This window comes from Plectropomus leopardus, chromosome 11, assembly GCF_026936395.1.
Source record: "Plectropomus leopardus strain MGB_pleo_1.0 chromosome 11, ASM2693639v1, whole genome shotgun sequence".
NCBI classification, from domain to species: Eukaryota; Metazoa; Chordata; class Actinopteri; order Perciformes; family Serranidae; genus Plectropomus; species Plectropomus leopardus.
This window is the reverse complement of record NC_142186.1, coordinates 30,642,621-30,659,171: the sequence shown is the minus strand read 5'-3', so window position 1 is coordinate 30,659,171 and position 16,551 is coordinate 30,642,621. Positions and strand designations below refer to the sequence as shown.

The 16,551-nt window shown below is 37.1% G+C and overlaps 2 protein-coding genes across 3 annotated transcripts in view; both read left to right on the top strand.

Annotated features, from left to right (window-relative positions):
* Positions 1–171: 171 nt before the first annotated feature.
* Positions 172–11,555, top strand: LOC121945674 (uncharacterized). Its single transcript, XM_042489974.2, has 7 exons — positions 172–762; positions 1,818–2,057; positions 6,908–7,013; positions 7,258–7,505; positions 9,466–9,674; positions 10,152–10,311; positions 10,525–11,555. Exons 1-7 carry the CDS (start codon positions 423–425, stop codon positions 10,710–10,712), a joined length of 1,491 nt encoding a protein of 496 aa, XP_042345908.2. The 5' UTR covers positions 172–422; the 3' UTR covers positions 10,713–11,555.
* Positions 11,556–12,242: 687 nt separating this feature from the next.
* LOC121946199 (uncharacterized) overlaps positions 12,243–16,551 on the top strand; it is a 38,442-nt gene continuing 34,133 nt past the window's right edge. For both annotated transcript variants that reach the window (XM_088084606.1, XM_042490676.2), the window contains exons 1-3: positions 12,243–12,964; positions 14,819–15,109; positions 16,225–16,315. In XM_088084606.1, coding sequence (XP_087940732.1) covers positions 12,577–12,964; positions 14,819–15,109; positions 16,225–16,315 — 770 coding nt within the window. In that variant the 5' untranslated portion in view covers positions 12,243–12,576. The remainder of the gene's footprint in view (positions 12,965–14,818; positions 15,110–16,224; positions 16,316–16,551) is intronic.

The window sequence follows — 16,551 nt, the reverse complement described above, 5'->3', positions numbered from 1 at the left end:
ATATATATTCAAATGTATGAATGTAATTAAATGTATTTTTCATGTATTATTATTATTATTATTATTATTATTATTATTATTATTATTATTATTATTACTATGCCCTCTGTGAAAATGGCCTGCAGTTCCCCAAATGTCCAGTAGTTGGCGGTAACCTGGTTAACATGAACGACACATAAACACAGTAGAAAAAGAAGAGGCTAGCAACAATCCTTCGTCTCTCAACAACAAAACTGAGATTTCCCATCTGCTGTGTGTTTTCTTTGTCCTGAACTGGAAGTCAGATAAAATACCTGAATTCAGACGCTAAACTGTGACTGCGGATAATTTCTCTAAATTAATTTTGTGTCGCTGTTTGGCCAAACTGAGCCACAAAGAGAGAGCTGTGCTGTGATCTCCACAGTGGAGCTCAGTGAGTAACGATGAGTAATAATAACAACAGTCACAGTCTGTCCGGGTTTCCCTTAAGTTTGCACACCGAGGAGGAGGCTCTGGCCATAGAAAACGCCATCCGGGCGGCTGTGAGCAGCGTGATGAAGGTGATGTGCAGCGCCTGCAGCCGCAGGCTGGAGGAGTACCAGAGGATGGTGTCTGACAGGGACAGAGAGATCAGGAGGCTGCAGGACAGGCTGCAGGAGACTGAGGACAAACTGATGCGTCTGCAGGCAGGACGGAGGCCTGAGGAACAGCTGTCCTGTCCGGTCACGTCTGATGCAAAGCAAATAAACTCTGGTGAAGCTCTAATAAGCGCTCATAACGAAAGTAAGTAAGGGACTGTTCTTTATTTGTCAGAGGAGGGGGTGACTGGGTGTGAGTTCATTTGTGTGTGTTTTAACCCCTCCCAAAGCTTCACATATTTTTATTTTAGCCTTCTGAAATGACGTGGGAAAAATGCATGACCCTTCCCCTGTCGTAAATCAGTAGTTCGATTTTTTTTATTTTGTTTTATTTTTTAAGTTTTTATTATACCTATATATTTATTGTATTATTTTCCCCCCAAAGCTACAAATATTTTTATTTCATATATTTTATTTTTAATATTTTTCTTTGAGTCTCCATTAGTGGCTTGGGAAAAATGCATGACTCTCCTTCTGCCTAATATTAGTTGTTAGATTTAAATAAATAAATCTTCATTTATTTTTTTAATTTTATTTATTAATTCGATTTTTTCCAAAAGCAAATGTACACACCATACCATTATATAAATACATGACTGCTCTTTCAACCCAAGAAAAAAAAGGGCATTTCATCATTTCATTTGCACAAAAAGAGGTTGATCTAATTCATATCCAGTGTTCCCAATACAGACATTTCACCACAGTTTTTATGTGTGTAAATCCAAATTATATTTAAGTCACAAGGATTCTAACGGTTTCTTCCATTTCTGCAAAACCAGTTTTTTAAAAACATTTTTACTTTGAATATCACCAACAATTTTTGAAGAAGAAAAAACTATTTTAAGAAAAAAAATGGCAAAAGTTGTTTGAAGACAACATGCTTTTGGAATGTTTCTTCAAAAATCGGCAGTAAAATAAATACAAAATACATCTATTTAGAGTTGAATGCTTCTCTTCTGAGCTAAAATAAAAAATCCCTCTCCATTGCTTAAAAAAATATTTGACATGCCTCCCCCCTTTTGCACTCTCCCACCCCTCATAAATAATGAACAGTCCCAAAGTAACATCAGTTTATGCTGTTTAATAAGTGAGTTTAATATGTCGAGGAATAACAATAGAAACAACATCTCCCCTGCAGAGCTACACGTGTGCTCAGGAAGTCCACCCCCTTGTTTTTCTATCCATTTATCTGCTCATCAGGTGCCGGTGCAGCAACACCCACACAAAGTTCCCTCAAGTGCCATGACACAGCGGAGGCCTTTCCCCACCAACATGCCCGCCCTGAGAAACCCTCATGGGAGGGTGGGGGAGCCGCTGGATGCATCAAAGAGGAACCTTCAGACTTGGAGACGGTCATTAAATGGGAAGTGTGTGAGGGCAGTTTGGTGGAGGGTGAACGTGGAGCTGAATATCTGCACAAGGAAAAACCTGCAAAGAAAGGTCAGTTCATCTGCTGATGTTATCTTAAAAACTGCAAACTCCGGTGTTTCTGCAAAAGCAAGTCTGCAAAACACATATGAGGCTGCTGCAGTAAAAAATGCCACATCATAAAGATTATTATGAATGCAATCTGCAGGTGATCTATCTCCTGATGTTTGTCCCTAACCCCTTGAAACCTGAGGTTTTAGCATAATGTCTTGCAAACATAGGAGGAAGGCGATGAGCAACTTGACAAGAAATATATATATATATATATATATGTATATATACATATAAATAAATAATAGATAAATAAGGAGATTGCTTGAAAAGGGGCTAAAATGTAAAATGTAAATTTAATAAACTTTAAATATATCCTTTACAATAGATAATTATTTTCTCATAATTATTTTATAGTGTTTTTCTCTCCTCTTGTTTCTGATGTTCTTTTTGTTTGTTTATTTACTCATTTTTAGGTCATTTTCTTGTCACGTTTATCTAATTTCTCCCTTTCTTTTAGCCAGTTTCAAAAGAAAGCAAACCAGTTTTACTCAGGTTTCAAAGCTTTTAACACTTGTGAAAGGTGTTTCAAACTTAACACAAGAATCTGATTAATCTGATATCTGTCCAGATTTCAAATGGTTAACTAAAATTGAAATGAGTAAGCACAGTAGATCGAGAAATAATAGATGCTGAAACCTGACTCCCACAGAGCTACAGGTTTTAGTCACATGTGGTAAATGTGCCCACTCATATCTCATATCTACCGGAGAATCACCTGGGGAAAAAGGTGGGCTCCGAAGGGTCTCAGTTTGCTGCAGACAAAGCCTGATCTTATTAGGTCATCTAACAGCATCTGAAAACCCCCTAACATAATACAGCGTCCTGACCTGAACTTTTCTCACAGGCGCCCTTTTTTCCATCCTTCACACAGCTTCATAGGACAGCTAAACAAGTGTAAACACTTTTGTCTTCAGACATCAGACAACATGTACAATCTAGTTTGTTTCAGACATACTGAACCTTTGTGTCTGCAGCAGCTCTGGGCTGTCCTACTGTGAACGTTTTCCATCAGCCCACAACCCTGCAGACTTAACTCAAGGAAATAACACCTAGTGCTAGATGTTGTGATGGTAAATCGATGACGATAGTGGAATTCAAAAAGGGTTTAACCCTTTGAAACCTCAACAAATTGGCTTGATTTGTTTCAAAGCAAAGGCAACAAGAAATGACCCAAAAATGTGCAGGAAATTAGAAAAATTAGGAAAAAAATATTTTAAGAAAATGAAATAATATTTTTTTAAAAATCTGTTACATAATTTAAAATAAACATTTATAATACTTATAAGTATAGTTTTGGAGGATTTTTTCATTTTCTTTGAATAATATCTTATAATCCTCCAATAGTGATTTTTTATGTAATTCTCTCATCACCTTTTACTGTTTTAGCAGTTTTCCAGAAATTTCCTGCCATGTTGCTTATTGCCTTTTTACCATGTTTTCAAAAGAATGGAAAATGGTTTAAATGCTTGTAAAAGGCATCTGCATCTAGTCTTTGTAGTAAACTTATTTTTCAGTTAGTGCAGTTTACTGTTATATAGTAACAGAAAGTAAAAGAAAAACAAGTATACATTTGCAATAGCAATGACCACATGCACACATGTAACCACGAGTTGCTGCCCGGGTTGGGAACCATTCACCTTTCAGTTGATAGGAGTACTGTACTGTACTTATTCAGTACCAGTATCTAATGGTACTTTTTTCCAGTAATTTGCTCTTTCAGTCTGCAGTCAGACAGTGTATCTACTCTTTTTTATCTCACATATCACACATCTGTCTGTCTGCTTGCTTGTGTGCGTGTTTTTGGTGTGTGTCTGCTAGTCTCTCTTGCTCTCTGTTGAGACACAGCTGACAGATATGTGGAACAAGTACATCATTTACAAAAACACAATCATAAACAGCAGTGGCTATTAACTATCAGTGCTACAGCCATAGTGTCAGTTAGCTTGGAAGCCAGTGCAGCTCTCTGGCTGGTTTTGGGGAATTTTGCTATGCGTCCGCCTTGTTTCTGAACTGGGTGGCTCTGCAGAGTTTCATTGCCTCTGCTGCAAAGTGCCCCAGAGCTGAGATGCTGGCAATGAGGTTTCGTGGGCAGCTTCCTGGCTTTGGGGTGCTTGCTGTGCTCTCACCTCCAGACTGAACCTTTTGTTCTCACCCAGGTGCACACTTTGGTACTAAAGTCAGCCCAGGTGATTTAACGTGAATTGGTATTTGGTAGTACAGACATGATATGCATTTTTAGAATATTAAAATTGCTTGACCTCAGATTATGTGGCCCAGCACATCGTGATGCAGATTCTGGCATCTCCCTCCTCTGTTTCTTGAGTATGTGACAAGGACTGACACCAAGAACTGTTTTTTTTTTTCATTTACAATCAATAAACGCCCCATCGCCTGCTAGATTAACTTTATTTCCTCCTTTGACATTTGCTGAGACAATAATAGGAGAGCTGAAAGCTCTTATCAAGATTTCTATTTTAAACAATGTCTAGCTTTGATTCGAGCTTCAAGGAGGTTTCTGTGCTGACTGCATATCAGAAAGTAATAAAGTCAAAAGTTCGCAAACAAACAGAATAAATTCAGTCGACCAGTCTTGGATAAGATTAAAACAAAAAACTATCAATGCTTGAGGATATTCAGGGAGAAAATCACCATAGATACTTCTTTGCTTGACACAAATCTGTAAATGCAAAATTAAAAGTAGTCTTTATATTCAATGTGAAACCATTCGATTTTTATTTCCATTGTTAGCTGTTGAAAGCTGTTTTTTGGCAGTATTTTTTAAATGCCCTTATAAAGTCCTATTAGCATCTTTATCAGCGACACGCTCAATTAAATACACACATTTCAAGGTTGTGATTTCAATAGCCTTAATTATTATATTTAACCAGTTCACATGTATCACATGTGTCACAACTTATACAGCTGTTATATTCATCCTTCACAAAATCCCTTAAAATCATTATTAGTGACCTAATGCCCTAAATACAAACATTTAAAGTCTGGGGTTTCAATAGCTTGCTTATTTATGAATAGTGGCATCTTACTACTTCTGATGTGTCTGTGACATCCTGTCACATCTTTTACAGCTGCTTGTTTGTGGAAATTAGCTCTCAGAAAATCACTTAACATCATGATCAGTGACCTAAAGCCTTAAATACACACATTTAAAGGTTATGATGTCATAGCCGACATAGCATAATGACTTAAATGTGCACATGTCAAGGCTGGGATTTCAATAGCTTTCTAATTTATGAATGCATTGACATCAAACCAGTACCCACTTGTCTTGGACTTTCACAGCTGTTAGGTTTTTGAAAAATCCTTAGCACATCTCTTAGTATCATAATCAGTGATTTGTTGCCTTTATGCTGAATCTAGATATCTGAGTGTATAAAGAGCAGTAGTAGTAATTCCTTTGATTATGATCATGAACTCTATTAAATTTCCCCTGTGCATGCTGTAAAAAAAAGCTCCAAAAATATTCCTTTACACTCTACCCAGCACCTCACCGACTCTCCAGTATGTGATGCAACAACTTCCTTTCAGTAGCACTTTGCTGTTTCCTGTGTGAACTGAAAGGAAATGTAGATCACATTTTCAGAGGTCTCTGCTTTTTAGGTAGTGATTTCAGTACCAAGACCTGTGATGTGAGAAAGCTGTGGTTGTATTATGTGGCATTTTACTAGAGTTTGACAGAGATGAAACATCAGGTGCAGGTTCTGTGGCCCGAACCATTCAATTGTGAGTGATTAAGAATGGTCACATTTTTTGTCTTTGTTGACTAAACTCATTTCTGAGGAGTAATTTCTGTGGTTATAGTTGCTTGTGGTTTTGTGTTGCTGCCCTGTAAAAGCCATATATTTCCATAACATCACCTTTTGATGAGTTAAAATATAAATGTTTTCAGCTCTGTGACAGTCAAATAATCTGGACAGTATTTTAAGAAGCTCCTTATGAAACATTCAAAATCATGATTCAATGAGAAAAGCCTTCAATTTAAGGCATTCTGATACAAACCTGATTCAAAAAAAATGTTGGGACACTGTAAAATGTAAACAAACTGAATGCAATGATTTTCAAATCCTTTTTGACCTGTATTCAATTTTAAATAGTATAAAGAAAAGGCATTTAATGTTTAAACTGACAGACCTTGATTTTTTGTAAATATACAGTCATCTTGAATTTGATGTCTGCAACACGTTTCAAAAAAGTTGGGACAGCAGCATGTTTACCACTTTGCTACATCACCTTTTCGTCTAACAACACTCAGTTAGGGTTTAGGAACTGAGGACACTGTTGGCTCAAGTTTTGAAAGAAAAATTTTTCCCATCTGTGCTTGATATTTGACTTTAGTTGCTCAAAAGTCAGAAATCTCCATTGTCATAATTTGCACCTCATAGTGCTCCACACATTTTCAGTGAGAGACCGATCTGGACTTCATACAGGCCAGTCCAGTACCTGCACCCTTTTAGTACAAAGCCACACTGTTGGAACACATGCAGAATGTGTCTCATTGTCTCGCTGGAATAAGCAGGGACATCCCTGAAAAAGACGTTGCCTGGATGGCAGCACATGTTGCTCAGAAACCTGTGTGCAGCTTTCAGCATTCTTGATGCCTTCACAGATCTGCAAGTTACCCATGATAGAAATTCAAACTTACATTTTTAGACACAACAAACTGTGTGCAATCAAGTTTTGTGCTACTCAAACACTATCAAGCCATATGTTTTGCAACACTAATTTTGTGTTTTTTCTGCAATTTCAGTTTTTTTTTCTAATTTGACCAATTCTGAAATCTTATTTTGCAGACATGCAGACTGAGTGTGAGGTTAAAACGGCAAATCCACAGATGAACAGGACAATGGCAACAGAACATGAAGACGAATACACTGCCCATCTTAAGAGAAAAGGGGGGTAATGATTTTTACCTCCTCACATAATAATTATATACACATGCAGATAGTTTGTTTGATGAGTAGAAGCCCAGAATGATTGATTCATCCTGGAAATAATAAACAGTTTGAGGGAGGAGATAAAATGTGTCCACTAGAAAGCTAAATCAGTAAATGAACTAGATTCCTGGAGCTCTGGTGATGTGCTCAGACAGAACAAAGACGCAAGATTTTTTCTGCTTCAAATTCTTTATTTTTGTCTCCAGAGAAAGAAACGGGTGCCACCTGCCTGAGAGTGAAGAAGAGGAGGTTGTTGTGAAGAAAGCTTGTGTAACCCATCCCTCTGCACCTAAAATAACTGCTCCAAAACACAGTCTGGCAGATGTCGGCTCAACACAGACACAGAGGCAGAGCTTGAACGGCTCCCTAACTTCAAACTTCAATGCACAAGACCTCCTGGCATGCCAGCAGCAGACATACATCCCTGTGTCGGCTCCGCCACCAACGTGTGACCGTAAGAATTACAAATCTTTTGTATTTTATTTATTGGAAATTGTATTTATCCTGTTTCTTCACAGTAATAGAATAGTATAAAATGTGTGTGTGTCTAGATCAAAGACATTAAAAGTTATGGACGTAGCTACTGTTCGTCACGCATTGGTTTGTCAGCTCCTGTTTTGAAGCCTTGAGTTTAGTATTTCAGCCATCTACATCTTATTTTTTGAGTTGGAGGTGACTACTTTGGGTGAGAGGGTGGTGCTGTGGTGGAGCGAGGGGTGGATCTGACTGAGAAGTTAAGGACACTATCGGCAGACAGTCTGTCTCTATAAGCCGCCCCGCCCTCAAATATGCGTAACTTTAAGCCTTAATAAAATGTAAACAGGTAAGTTATATAAAAATTCACCTGCGGTACAGTTGAGTCATGAGCTGAGAAATTAACTATAGAGACCAAAATCATTTTTTGTACCAGGTTGTAAACATTTTTAATTGTGTTTCAGAGTTGAGCATTTTAACATGTGGGTCTGAGGGGGTTGACTCTGGTTTGGAGGCATTTTGAAGAACTACAGTTATTGGCAATTCGGTGGCTTTTTTTTTTCAGCTTGATGTTTGCTCAGTGGTTTCTTGGCCAAAGGTACTTCTCTCTTTTTTTCCATGTCAGATGACATTTGACTCAAGTCCCAAAACAGACAACAGACATGTTTCTGTTTGTGCAACAATACTGAAATGTCAATAATGTGTTCACATGATACTGTAGGGCCAAGCAATTTCTTAAAATGTGACAAACCAAATTTAAATGTCAATGTCAATGTCTGCTTTATTTATGTAGTACATTTAAAACAGCCAGTGGCCAACCAAAGTAAATCTTAAATCCACTTCAGTTAAATGTTTGATCCTAAAATAAATCCTTAGAGATTTGATGTACAGACTTATCTTTTCTCTCCCTCTTTACATGGCTCAAAATAATTATTAAAAGAACAAAGTTTAGAGAGTTTCCAGAGTCAGTTCATACACATCAAGTTTTACAGTAACTTTTATCAGACACATAAGGGTTGTCTGCTGCCACCCGTCAGTCACCGCGAGCACTGTTTCCAAAAATCAGCGTCAGTAATCTGCAGACTGACGGACAAAGGAGACACACGAACACAGTTGGTGCTAAACCACAGTGCCATAGCAGTTACTAAAAGATTTAAAAGCACAGTCAATATTGGAGGAATTAAATGAATGATAAAGTCTCCTCTCTGAAAAAAATGGAATTTTTGTTAATGCCATGTTAAATGCTGGACCTGGCATCAGCAAGTATGCTAGTCTAAACACAGATTCAATACCACAAAATTTATTTATAAATTAAAAAGAAGAGAAAACCAGTAGCAAGATATTAGCAATATTAGCAGTATTTATAATTGAGAGTCCATCCCCTAAAAAAAGCAATGTGTACAGTATGCAAGGCTTCAGTTATATTGTTATCATATATTGCTGTTTTGTTTGTTTGTTTGTTTGTTTGTTTGTTTGTTTGTTTGTTATGTTTTAATGTAATGGTACTGAATCAGTACCTGGTATTAGCTGATTTGTAAGTTAAGGTATCGGAAAGGTAAAATGGTTTCGGAACATCTCTAATATTAATTACTCACTTTGTCTTACGTTGAATTCATGAAGAAAACGAAAAAAAAGAAAAGAATCCAAACAGGGAGGGAATTCTTAATGAATTAAAATCGTGGGAATTTGCGTTTAACAACAGCAAAACTATATGAAAACATCTTTTCATAAATTATCACACAACTCGTGCAGTTTAATGCAAGTGTCATTTTTTCCGTCGTATGCTCAGTACTTCCCAAAGACGTACTTTCACCGTCATGCAGGGAAAACAAAGCTTTCTTCCCGAATTCAACATAACATGAGGCGAGTAACTGATATACAGATGATCATTTGATGGTAATGTGTTCTTTTATTTGGATGTTTGTTTTTCTTTTTTTAAGCAATACTTCTAGAGGTTCTCGTTTCGTTGGAGACGATCAAACAACAGAACAGCACCGTTCTTCAAATACTGCAGTCAGGACACTCACCTGGAGCGCTGCTCTGTGAACCGCCAGATGTCGGGACGCTTCCTCTTCCACTTCAGTCAGTCCAGGATTTAAGAAGTTTGGAGCAGCGGCTCTCCACTGAACCAGAGCTGAAGAATAAAATGGTAAGAGTTACTAGGTAACAACTAAGTAACTAGAAATACTGTTTACAGAGCTCAGAATGCCATAATGATCACTCTTCACATCCACTCACGTTTTTAGACTCATGTTTACCCGTAATGACGAGAAATATTTTTCTTGCTGCATACTGTGTGAAAGATTAGGACATCAATAAACCGCACAGGGGTCACGTCAAATTATTTCTGACTCTCCAATTTGTCATTTCGACACCTACGGTTTTGGACAGATTAAACAAACAAGATGCAGCATGATAATTTGTGAGCTTAAATTTCACTTGTATATTGCATTTATTGACTTTACCATCAAAGATTGCAAGATACATTTTCAAGAATTTGGATCAGAGATCTGTTATTTCTGTTAAAATGTTCAGAAATCAATCACTGATTTAAAACATCCAGTTTTTAAAATCCCCCCAAGAGATATTTGTCCTCAGTTAACATCCACAACATTTTACTTTTTAGATCTCATACCTTGGTTTAGCTGGCGGGATGACGACCAAAGAGAGCGTGTGGAGGATCATGGCCAAACTTTTTACCAACACTTTGGCCATAAACATCAACTGGAGGGGAAGAAATAACAAGCAGAAAATGGAGAACCTTACCATCAAAAGAGTTATCCTGAGTGAGTACTTTGTAACTTGCTGTCTATAATTTGGTAAAAACGTATCTTTAAAAGTACAAAAAAGAAGAGTTAGACTTGTTAAGCAGGTTGCAACAAGCTGACGGCTTTGTCAGACAAGAATACCGAGAAAGCGATGATGCCAGACTAAATGTAGGACACTCACCCACTGATGAGTTAATGAGGTCACCCTGCGTTTACCCTCCACTCCTACAGATGCAGTCAGGCAGAATTCGTTCTGCAAGGATGCCGTGGATGAGGAGATAGAGAGCTACATGAAGCGCTGGCTGCAGCTGGCAGCAGACAGAGACGGAGGAAGGAAAAGGAGGCAAGAAAAGGGGAAGGAGGCAAACAGCATGCAGGATTACTGCATGGACGAGATGTTCACTAATGAGATAGAGTAGCGTAGCCTACATGCAACACATATTGTACACATCATACAAGTAAGCACACTTATTTTGACTGCGGCTCATGAACATACAGATGGGTTGCTGCAAAAAAAAAAAAAAATCCATTCTTTTATCATCTCCTCTTTAACTGTCATAGGATCTATAATAATGATAGTAATGCAGCTCACTAACAAACAACTAACAAAACACTATATGCATGTAGATGCATGCATGCACACACAGAACTACACTCACCATTCCCTCTATAAATGAACTGTCTTAGAGATAAGGTAGGATCTGATAGACACAAACAAAATAGAAAATAAATCATTTTTAACATTTATAATATCATTGCACTTACAATTTAATGTTAATCTTATTTTCATATCAGTTAATAATGTTGTTAATCATATTTATTCTTACTCAAGATAATGTGTTTATTGTATACATGTTAGCAGGCCTTATAATTAGCATTGTGTACATTTTTATGTAAGGAATATCATCATTTAAAAATGTGAAGAAGTTATGTCTGTTTAGATAAAATGTACTTGTGATGTTTATTATTTTCTTTCAGGAAATGTATTTCAGAAAAATGAATTGCACTTACTGTGATTCTAATAACATCACATCTTTTTGGATATATATTTTTTTTTACCGTTGGCTTTTTTTTCAAGTACGTTGTGAGAAATAGTAAAAGTCTTACACATTTCAAATCTTAATTATGTACACATAATAATGATGCACTTTCTTACATCATTTTACTGTATATCATTTTAAAATTGCATACATTTTCTTTTTCAGATCAGTTTTCCTGTATGTTTATCAAGTAAAAATGGAAAAGAAACTAACAGAAAGTAATTGATTTCTGACCCTGGTTCTTCCTTTCGTGTTTGTACTCAAGATTTAACCTCCTAAATAGTCATATGTAGGAGAAGAAGTATTTTTACTTGTAGATTTTATTTATCGCTGTAAATTACATACAGTTAAATTCTGGGTTAACTTTCTTCACCCGCAAACAGACAGAAGTGGAACTGCAAACCATTTTTGTACCTGCAAACTTTTGTGCAAGTCTTAATGCACTCTCAGAAATTACATTTTTATCCAAACATTTGAATTAATTTGGATCAAAATGTTTTAACACATTCACACATACAAATGCTTTCTCATATTCGAATGTGGTCATACTCAGCTACAATACTTTCTACCCCATTTTGACCCCAAAAACCTGCAGTACTCCACTGTATTTTAACATGTAAATATCATCACTGTAATAAGCAGGCTATTTATACTGCCAAATCCAACGACCTTATATATAAAGTGAGCTGTTATATTAATAATTCCACCCTTTGCACTGTGCACCATCGCACTGTTGTCTTAGGGACTGTTCATTATTTATGAGAGGAGAAGAAGTGGTGCTAAATGGGGGAGATACTTTAGATTTATTTTATGCACTGAAGAGGGAGTTTTGTTTTCAAACACCCCCACCCCCCCCAAAAAATGGACTCGCCTGCCATGGACTATAAATAAAAGCTGTTCACCGCCAGTCTGTAATGCCAGTAGGAGCTCCGGGTGGCGCTGTGGCCGCCAAAACAACACCCGCCGAGAAGCGCCGAAGAAGAAGAAGCGGGAAGCAAACCTGCGTCTCAGCCTCAGCAGCAGTTGCTCCATCGTTAGCTTAAAGAAATCTGTCCAACATTGTTGCGATTGCGCTTGATTTACGCGACACAGAAGCCTCGAATTCGTACGTTAAATGTGACTTTTTTGTTTTGTATTTAAGGACCGTGTGCGCGCGCGGCTGGCGTCTGTTAGCCTAGCATCCTGGTAGCTAGCAGCGCTCCCCATACAGCTTGCTAGCATCAAACCTGCGTTGTTTTTGAAGATGAATTTGGTCAAAAACAGAACTTTGCACCCACATTTGCGCGACGAGGAAGCTCTAGTGGTGGAAAACGCCATCCGATTGGCGATCGACTCGATAATAAACGTCCTGTATGGTGTCAACAGTGCCCGGACTCATGAGTACCAGCGGATGGTGGCCGACAGGGATAAAGAGATCCAGCGGCTCGAGGGCAGGTTGACCGAGATAGAGCACGAGCTGCAGGTGCTGCGCCGCCAAGGATGCACCTGCGGGCTGTTTGGAAAGGAGCACAGCCTCGTCGGGTCACACATACCCGGTGACCCGCAGGAGGGAGAGCAGTGCGGGTTTGAGCCAAGCTGCGTGGACACAGAGATGACAGCAGGGCAGCAGGAGTGTGAAATGAGCATCTCATGTAAGTAAAATATTAATTATTTATAATATATTTATTAGTTAATCTATTATCTACTATGTGAAGAATACTGGAGTAACAATATGTCCTCTCTACTTTAGCTATATAAATGCATAAATGTTTACTTTAACCTTTGAAATGTGGAGCGATGCCACTTGTTTTGCTGCTTTTAGATGCCTTTCACAAGTATTTAGGCCTCTGAAACCTGAGACAGTTGCCTTGATTTCTTTCAATAACATGGGAAGAAGAGGATGAGCACGCTTAGATGTAGAAAAGACCAAGAAATTAGCAAGTAATTAGTAATAAGTACTATTAAATAACATGAAAATTAGCCCCAAAAACGGAAGGTAAAGAAAAAGGAAAAACAAGGAAATGATCTGAAAAAACGGTTTAAAAATGGTAATATTTTTGTGAAAATAATAATTTTAACCATATAAAATTGGCTTTATTTCTTTCAAAAACACGGGAGAGGTAAATATAAGATGAAAAAGAAATGAAGAAAAAAGAAAATAAGAAAAATTGCCAGAAAATTATTAAGTAAACAAGGAAATAATCTGGAAGAGCTACAAAATTATAATATTTCTGTAATCTAATTTCAAATATGTAATTGTAATAATGATAACTCCTTCAAACCTGAGCAAATTGGGAAGAAAGCAGTGAGCAATTAAAAAAGCAATTACCCAAAAAATAGCAAGAACTTCGTAAATGACCTGAACTTTAGAAAAATAAATTGGAATAAAAGGAAGGAAAAAACCTGGAAAAAGTGTGTGGAAAACCTGGTATGTATGCAACAAGCATTAAAATGAATAATAAAAAAAATCATTCTTTATATATGATATATATTTATTATATGAGCTTTGCATCAACAGATCCTTTTAATAGCTAAGAAAACATTTAAAGAAAAGATATGTGCAGTATGTTATCATACATATGACATTACGTATGTTTGGTTTCGTTTAACTTAGACTTGATGAGAGATGTTCACCTCTCCCAAACAAAATGTTGGATATCTGACAATGCCGAAAATCACAAAAGACTTCGGGACATGGCAAATTTATGTTATTAGTTCCAAGCACCTCAGTTTATGTGATAGAAATTATCAAGGTAATAAATTGTTTATTTTATAAAATATCAAAAAATGCGAAGAAAGAACCCATGGATATGTCTTTAAAGAGCGTTATTATCATTATTATTAACAGCAGTCCAGCACCCAAACATATTCAAGACGATGTTAAACAGATGATGTAAAACAATCTCAGAGAATGTCTTACTTTTTTGGTTAAATAATTGACTTCAACATTTAACAAATATCAAAGAAGGTGCCAATCAGTTAGCAATTCTGTGAAAGAGCTGATTAAGTGATCAATTAATCATTATTTTACAATGTACATGTACTTTCAAATAAGGACCAGGAAAACATGCAGTATAAACCATTTGTAACTATTGAACTGAAAAACAATTTCTGCAAAATGAGGTGCATTCAAATTTTGAAGCTTACATACATGTCTGATGTTAACTATATTAATGGTAATTTTAATGTATGTACACATACATGACTGGAAAACAAGGGTGAGTGATTTCTGCGTGTCCCTGATTAGACCCCTGCTGGGTGTCATTTTTGGACGGTTTCTGTGACGCATCCTCAAATATACAGTTGAAATCATAAAGATGCCAATTATTTCTTAATGCTGCTTTTTATTGGCAGTGGAAAAAACTTTTATCTGTGTGGAGTTTTCTGTGTGTTTATACATGCTCAAAATGTACAAATACACACAAAAAACTTTAACATTAGTAGGAGTAAATTTAATCTGCTGCTTTCATCCCTGAATTACATTTCTTTGACTCTTTTCTCCACAGTGGGCCTTTTTGGGAGACCCCCCTCACACGTCTCCTCCCAAAGCCACGAGTCAGCTCTCCCATCATCCCCGAGCAGAGTGGGTCTGGACCAGTGCTGCACCTCCCACTCCTCAGAGTCCTCAGAGGCAGCCAGGAATCTGCCTACATCTCCCAGCAGCCTCGTCATCAAAGAGGAGCCGTGTGATATCGACACGGTCTTAATCAAATGGGAAATGAGTGAAGAGAGATGCGGGGAGCATCAGCAGAGCACAGGCAGCCCATGTCAGGACAAAGAGAGCCCCACCTCGAAAAGTAATGTATCCTACTTTTATTTCCTTTTAGTTTGTTTCATTTATTTTATGCAATAAGGACAACACACATTAATTAACATTTCTGTAAATGTGCCAGTGTTAGCCATCAGGCCAATTTTCAACTGTAGTCCTTTGGCAATATGTCTCGAAACCTGAAATTTGGCATGTGCGCACTTGATCCAGTCTTCAGCCTGATCAGATATTCCCCTCATTTAAAATGTGGAACGTTTTTTGCTGTTTCGTGTGGAGTCATAACTGATCACTTTTTCATTTGAGACCTTTGTTTTTTTGGCTGAGCAGGAAAACATGTTTATGCTCAACAAAACAAAAAAGTATTTCTTTAGATGTAGACTGATTCTGTGGTACCATTTTGGCACCAATTTCAAACATTTTTAAATGATTATCAGTAGAGCCTGACTGATTTGAGATTTTTGCGACCGATACTGATTTTATAGTGTAAAAAATTCACCATTTACTGATATGGCGACTGATATAGTGATTTTTTTGATCTGGAATGGAAATAGATTGTTTCTGTGTGGACTGTGCACTGATTTTTGCACTGATATGACTATACAAAATGACTCCGAAGGCTGCTTTCTTAAACAACTTTTATTTAACAATTCACTTATTTTACATTACACACAAACAAAAATAAATAATACATAAATAACAAATAAACATCAGCACCTTATGTGTTCAGCATCAGTCTTTGCTGACCATTCAAGTAAAGAATATAAAAATAAAATATACATGAGTTCTGTCTGGTCTTTGCTGACCATTTAAATAAAGAATAAATGCAATAAAATAAATAGCTAAATAAACATCAGTTCTGTTCAGTATCAGTCAACTGCTGACCATTTCTAAATCACCCAAACATCGTTTTCTGTAAAAAAAAAAAAAAATCTTATCTAAAAAAATATACGCTGATGCTGATATGCTCCGATATATCTGTAAGGTTCATATCGGATGATAATATCGATATGGTAATATTGACCGATGTGTCGGTCGGGCTCTAATACTCAGCCCTGTGTAACAGCCTTAGAAAGAGAAAGAAAAGACTCAGTGTGGATGAGGTTGTATCTCTAAGAAAATGTTGATTCCTTCTGATCCCTCTAGAAAAACTGGAGAACAGAGAGGGGAGAAAGATCAGGGGGAACCCTCGTGCAGACCCCGGTGGACACTGCGACCCTCAAGGAGAACAGCTGAGGTGGGTTATTTCTTAAATACAAATGAACTATATAAATGCTTACAGTTATCTGTTAGTTTTGTAACCTATTTAAGAAGAAAACAATGTGATGTTATCCTAACACACTTTCTTTACTGAAAAGGGTTCAGCGATATGAAACATTAAGTGTTGGCTCTTAATAAACTAGGCCAGAAATCAACATTTTTTATCTAAATACTATGCTTTGACATTTTTAGGAATTTCTTTGTGGCAAACCT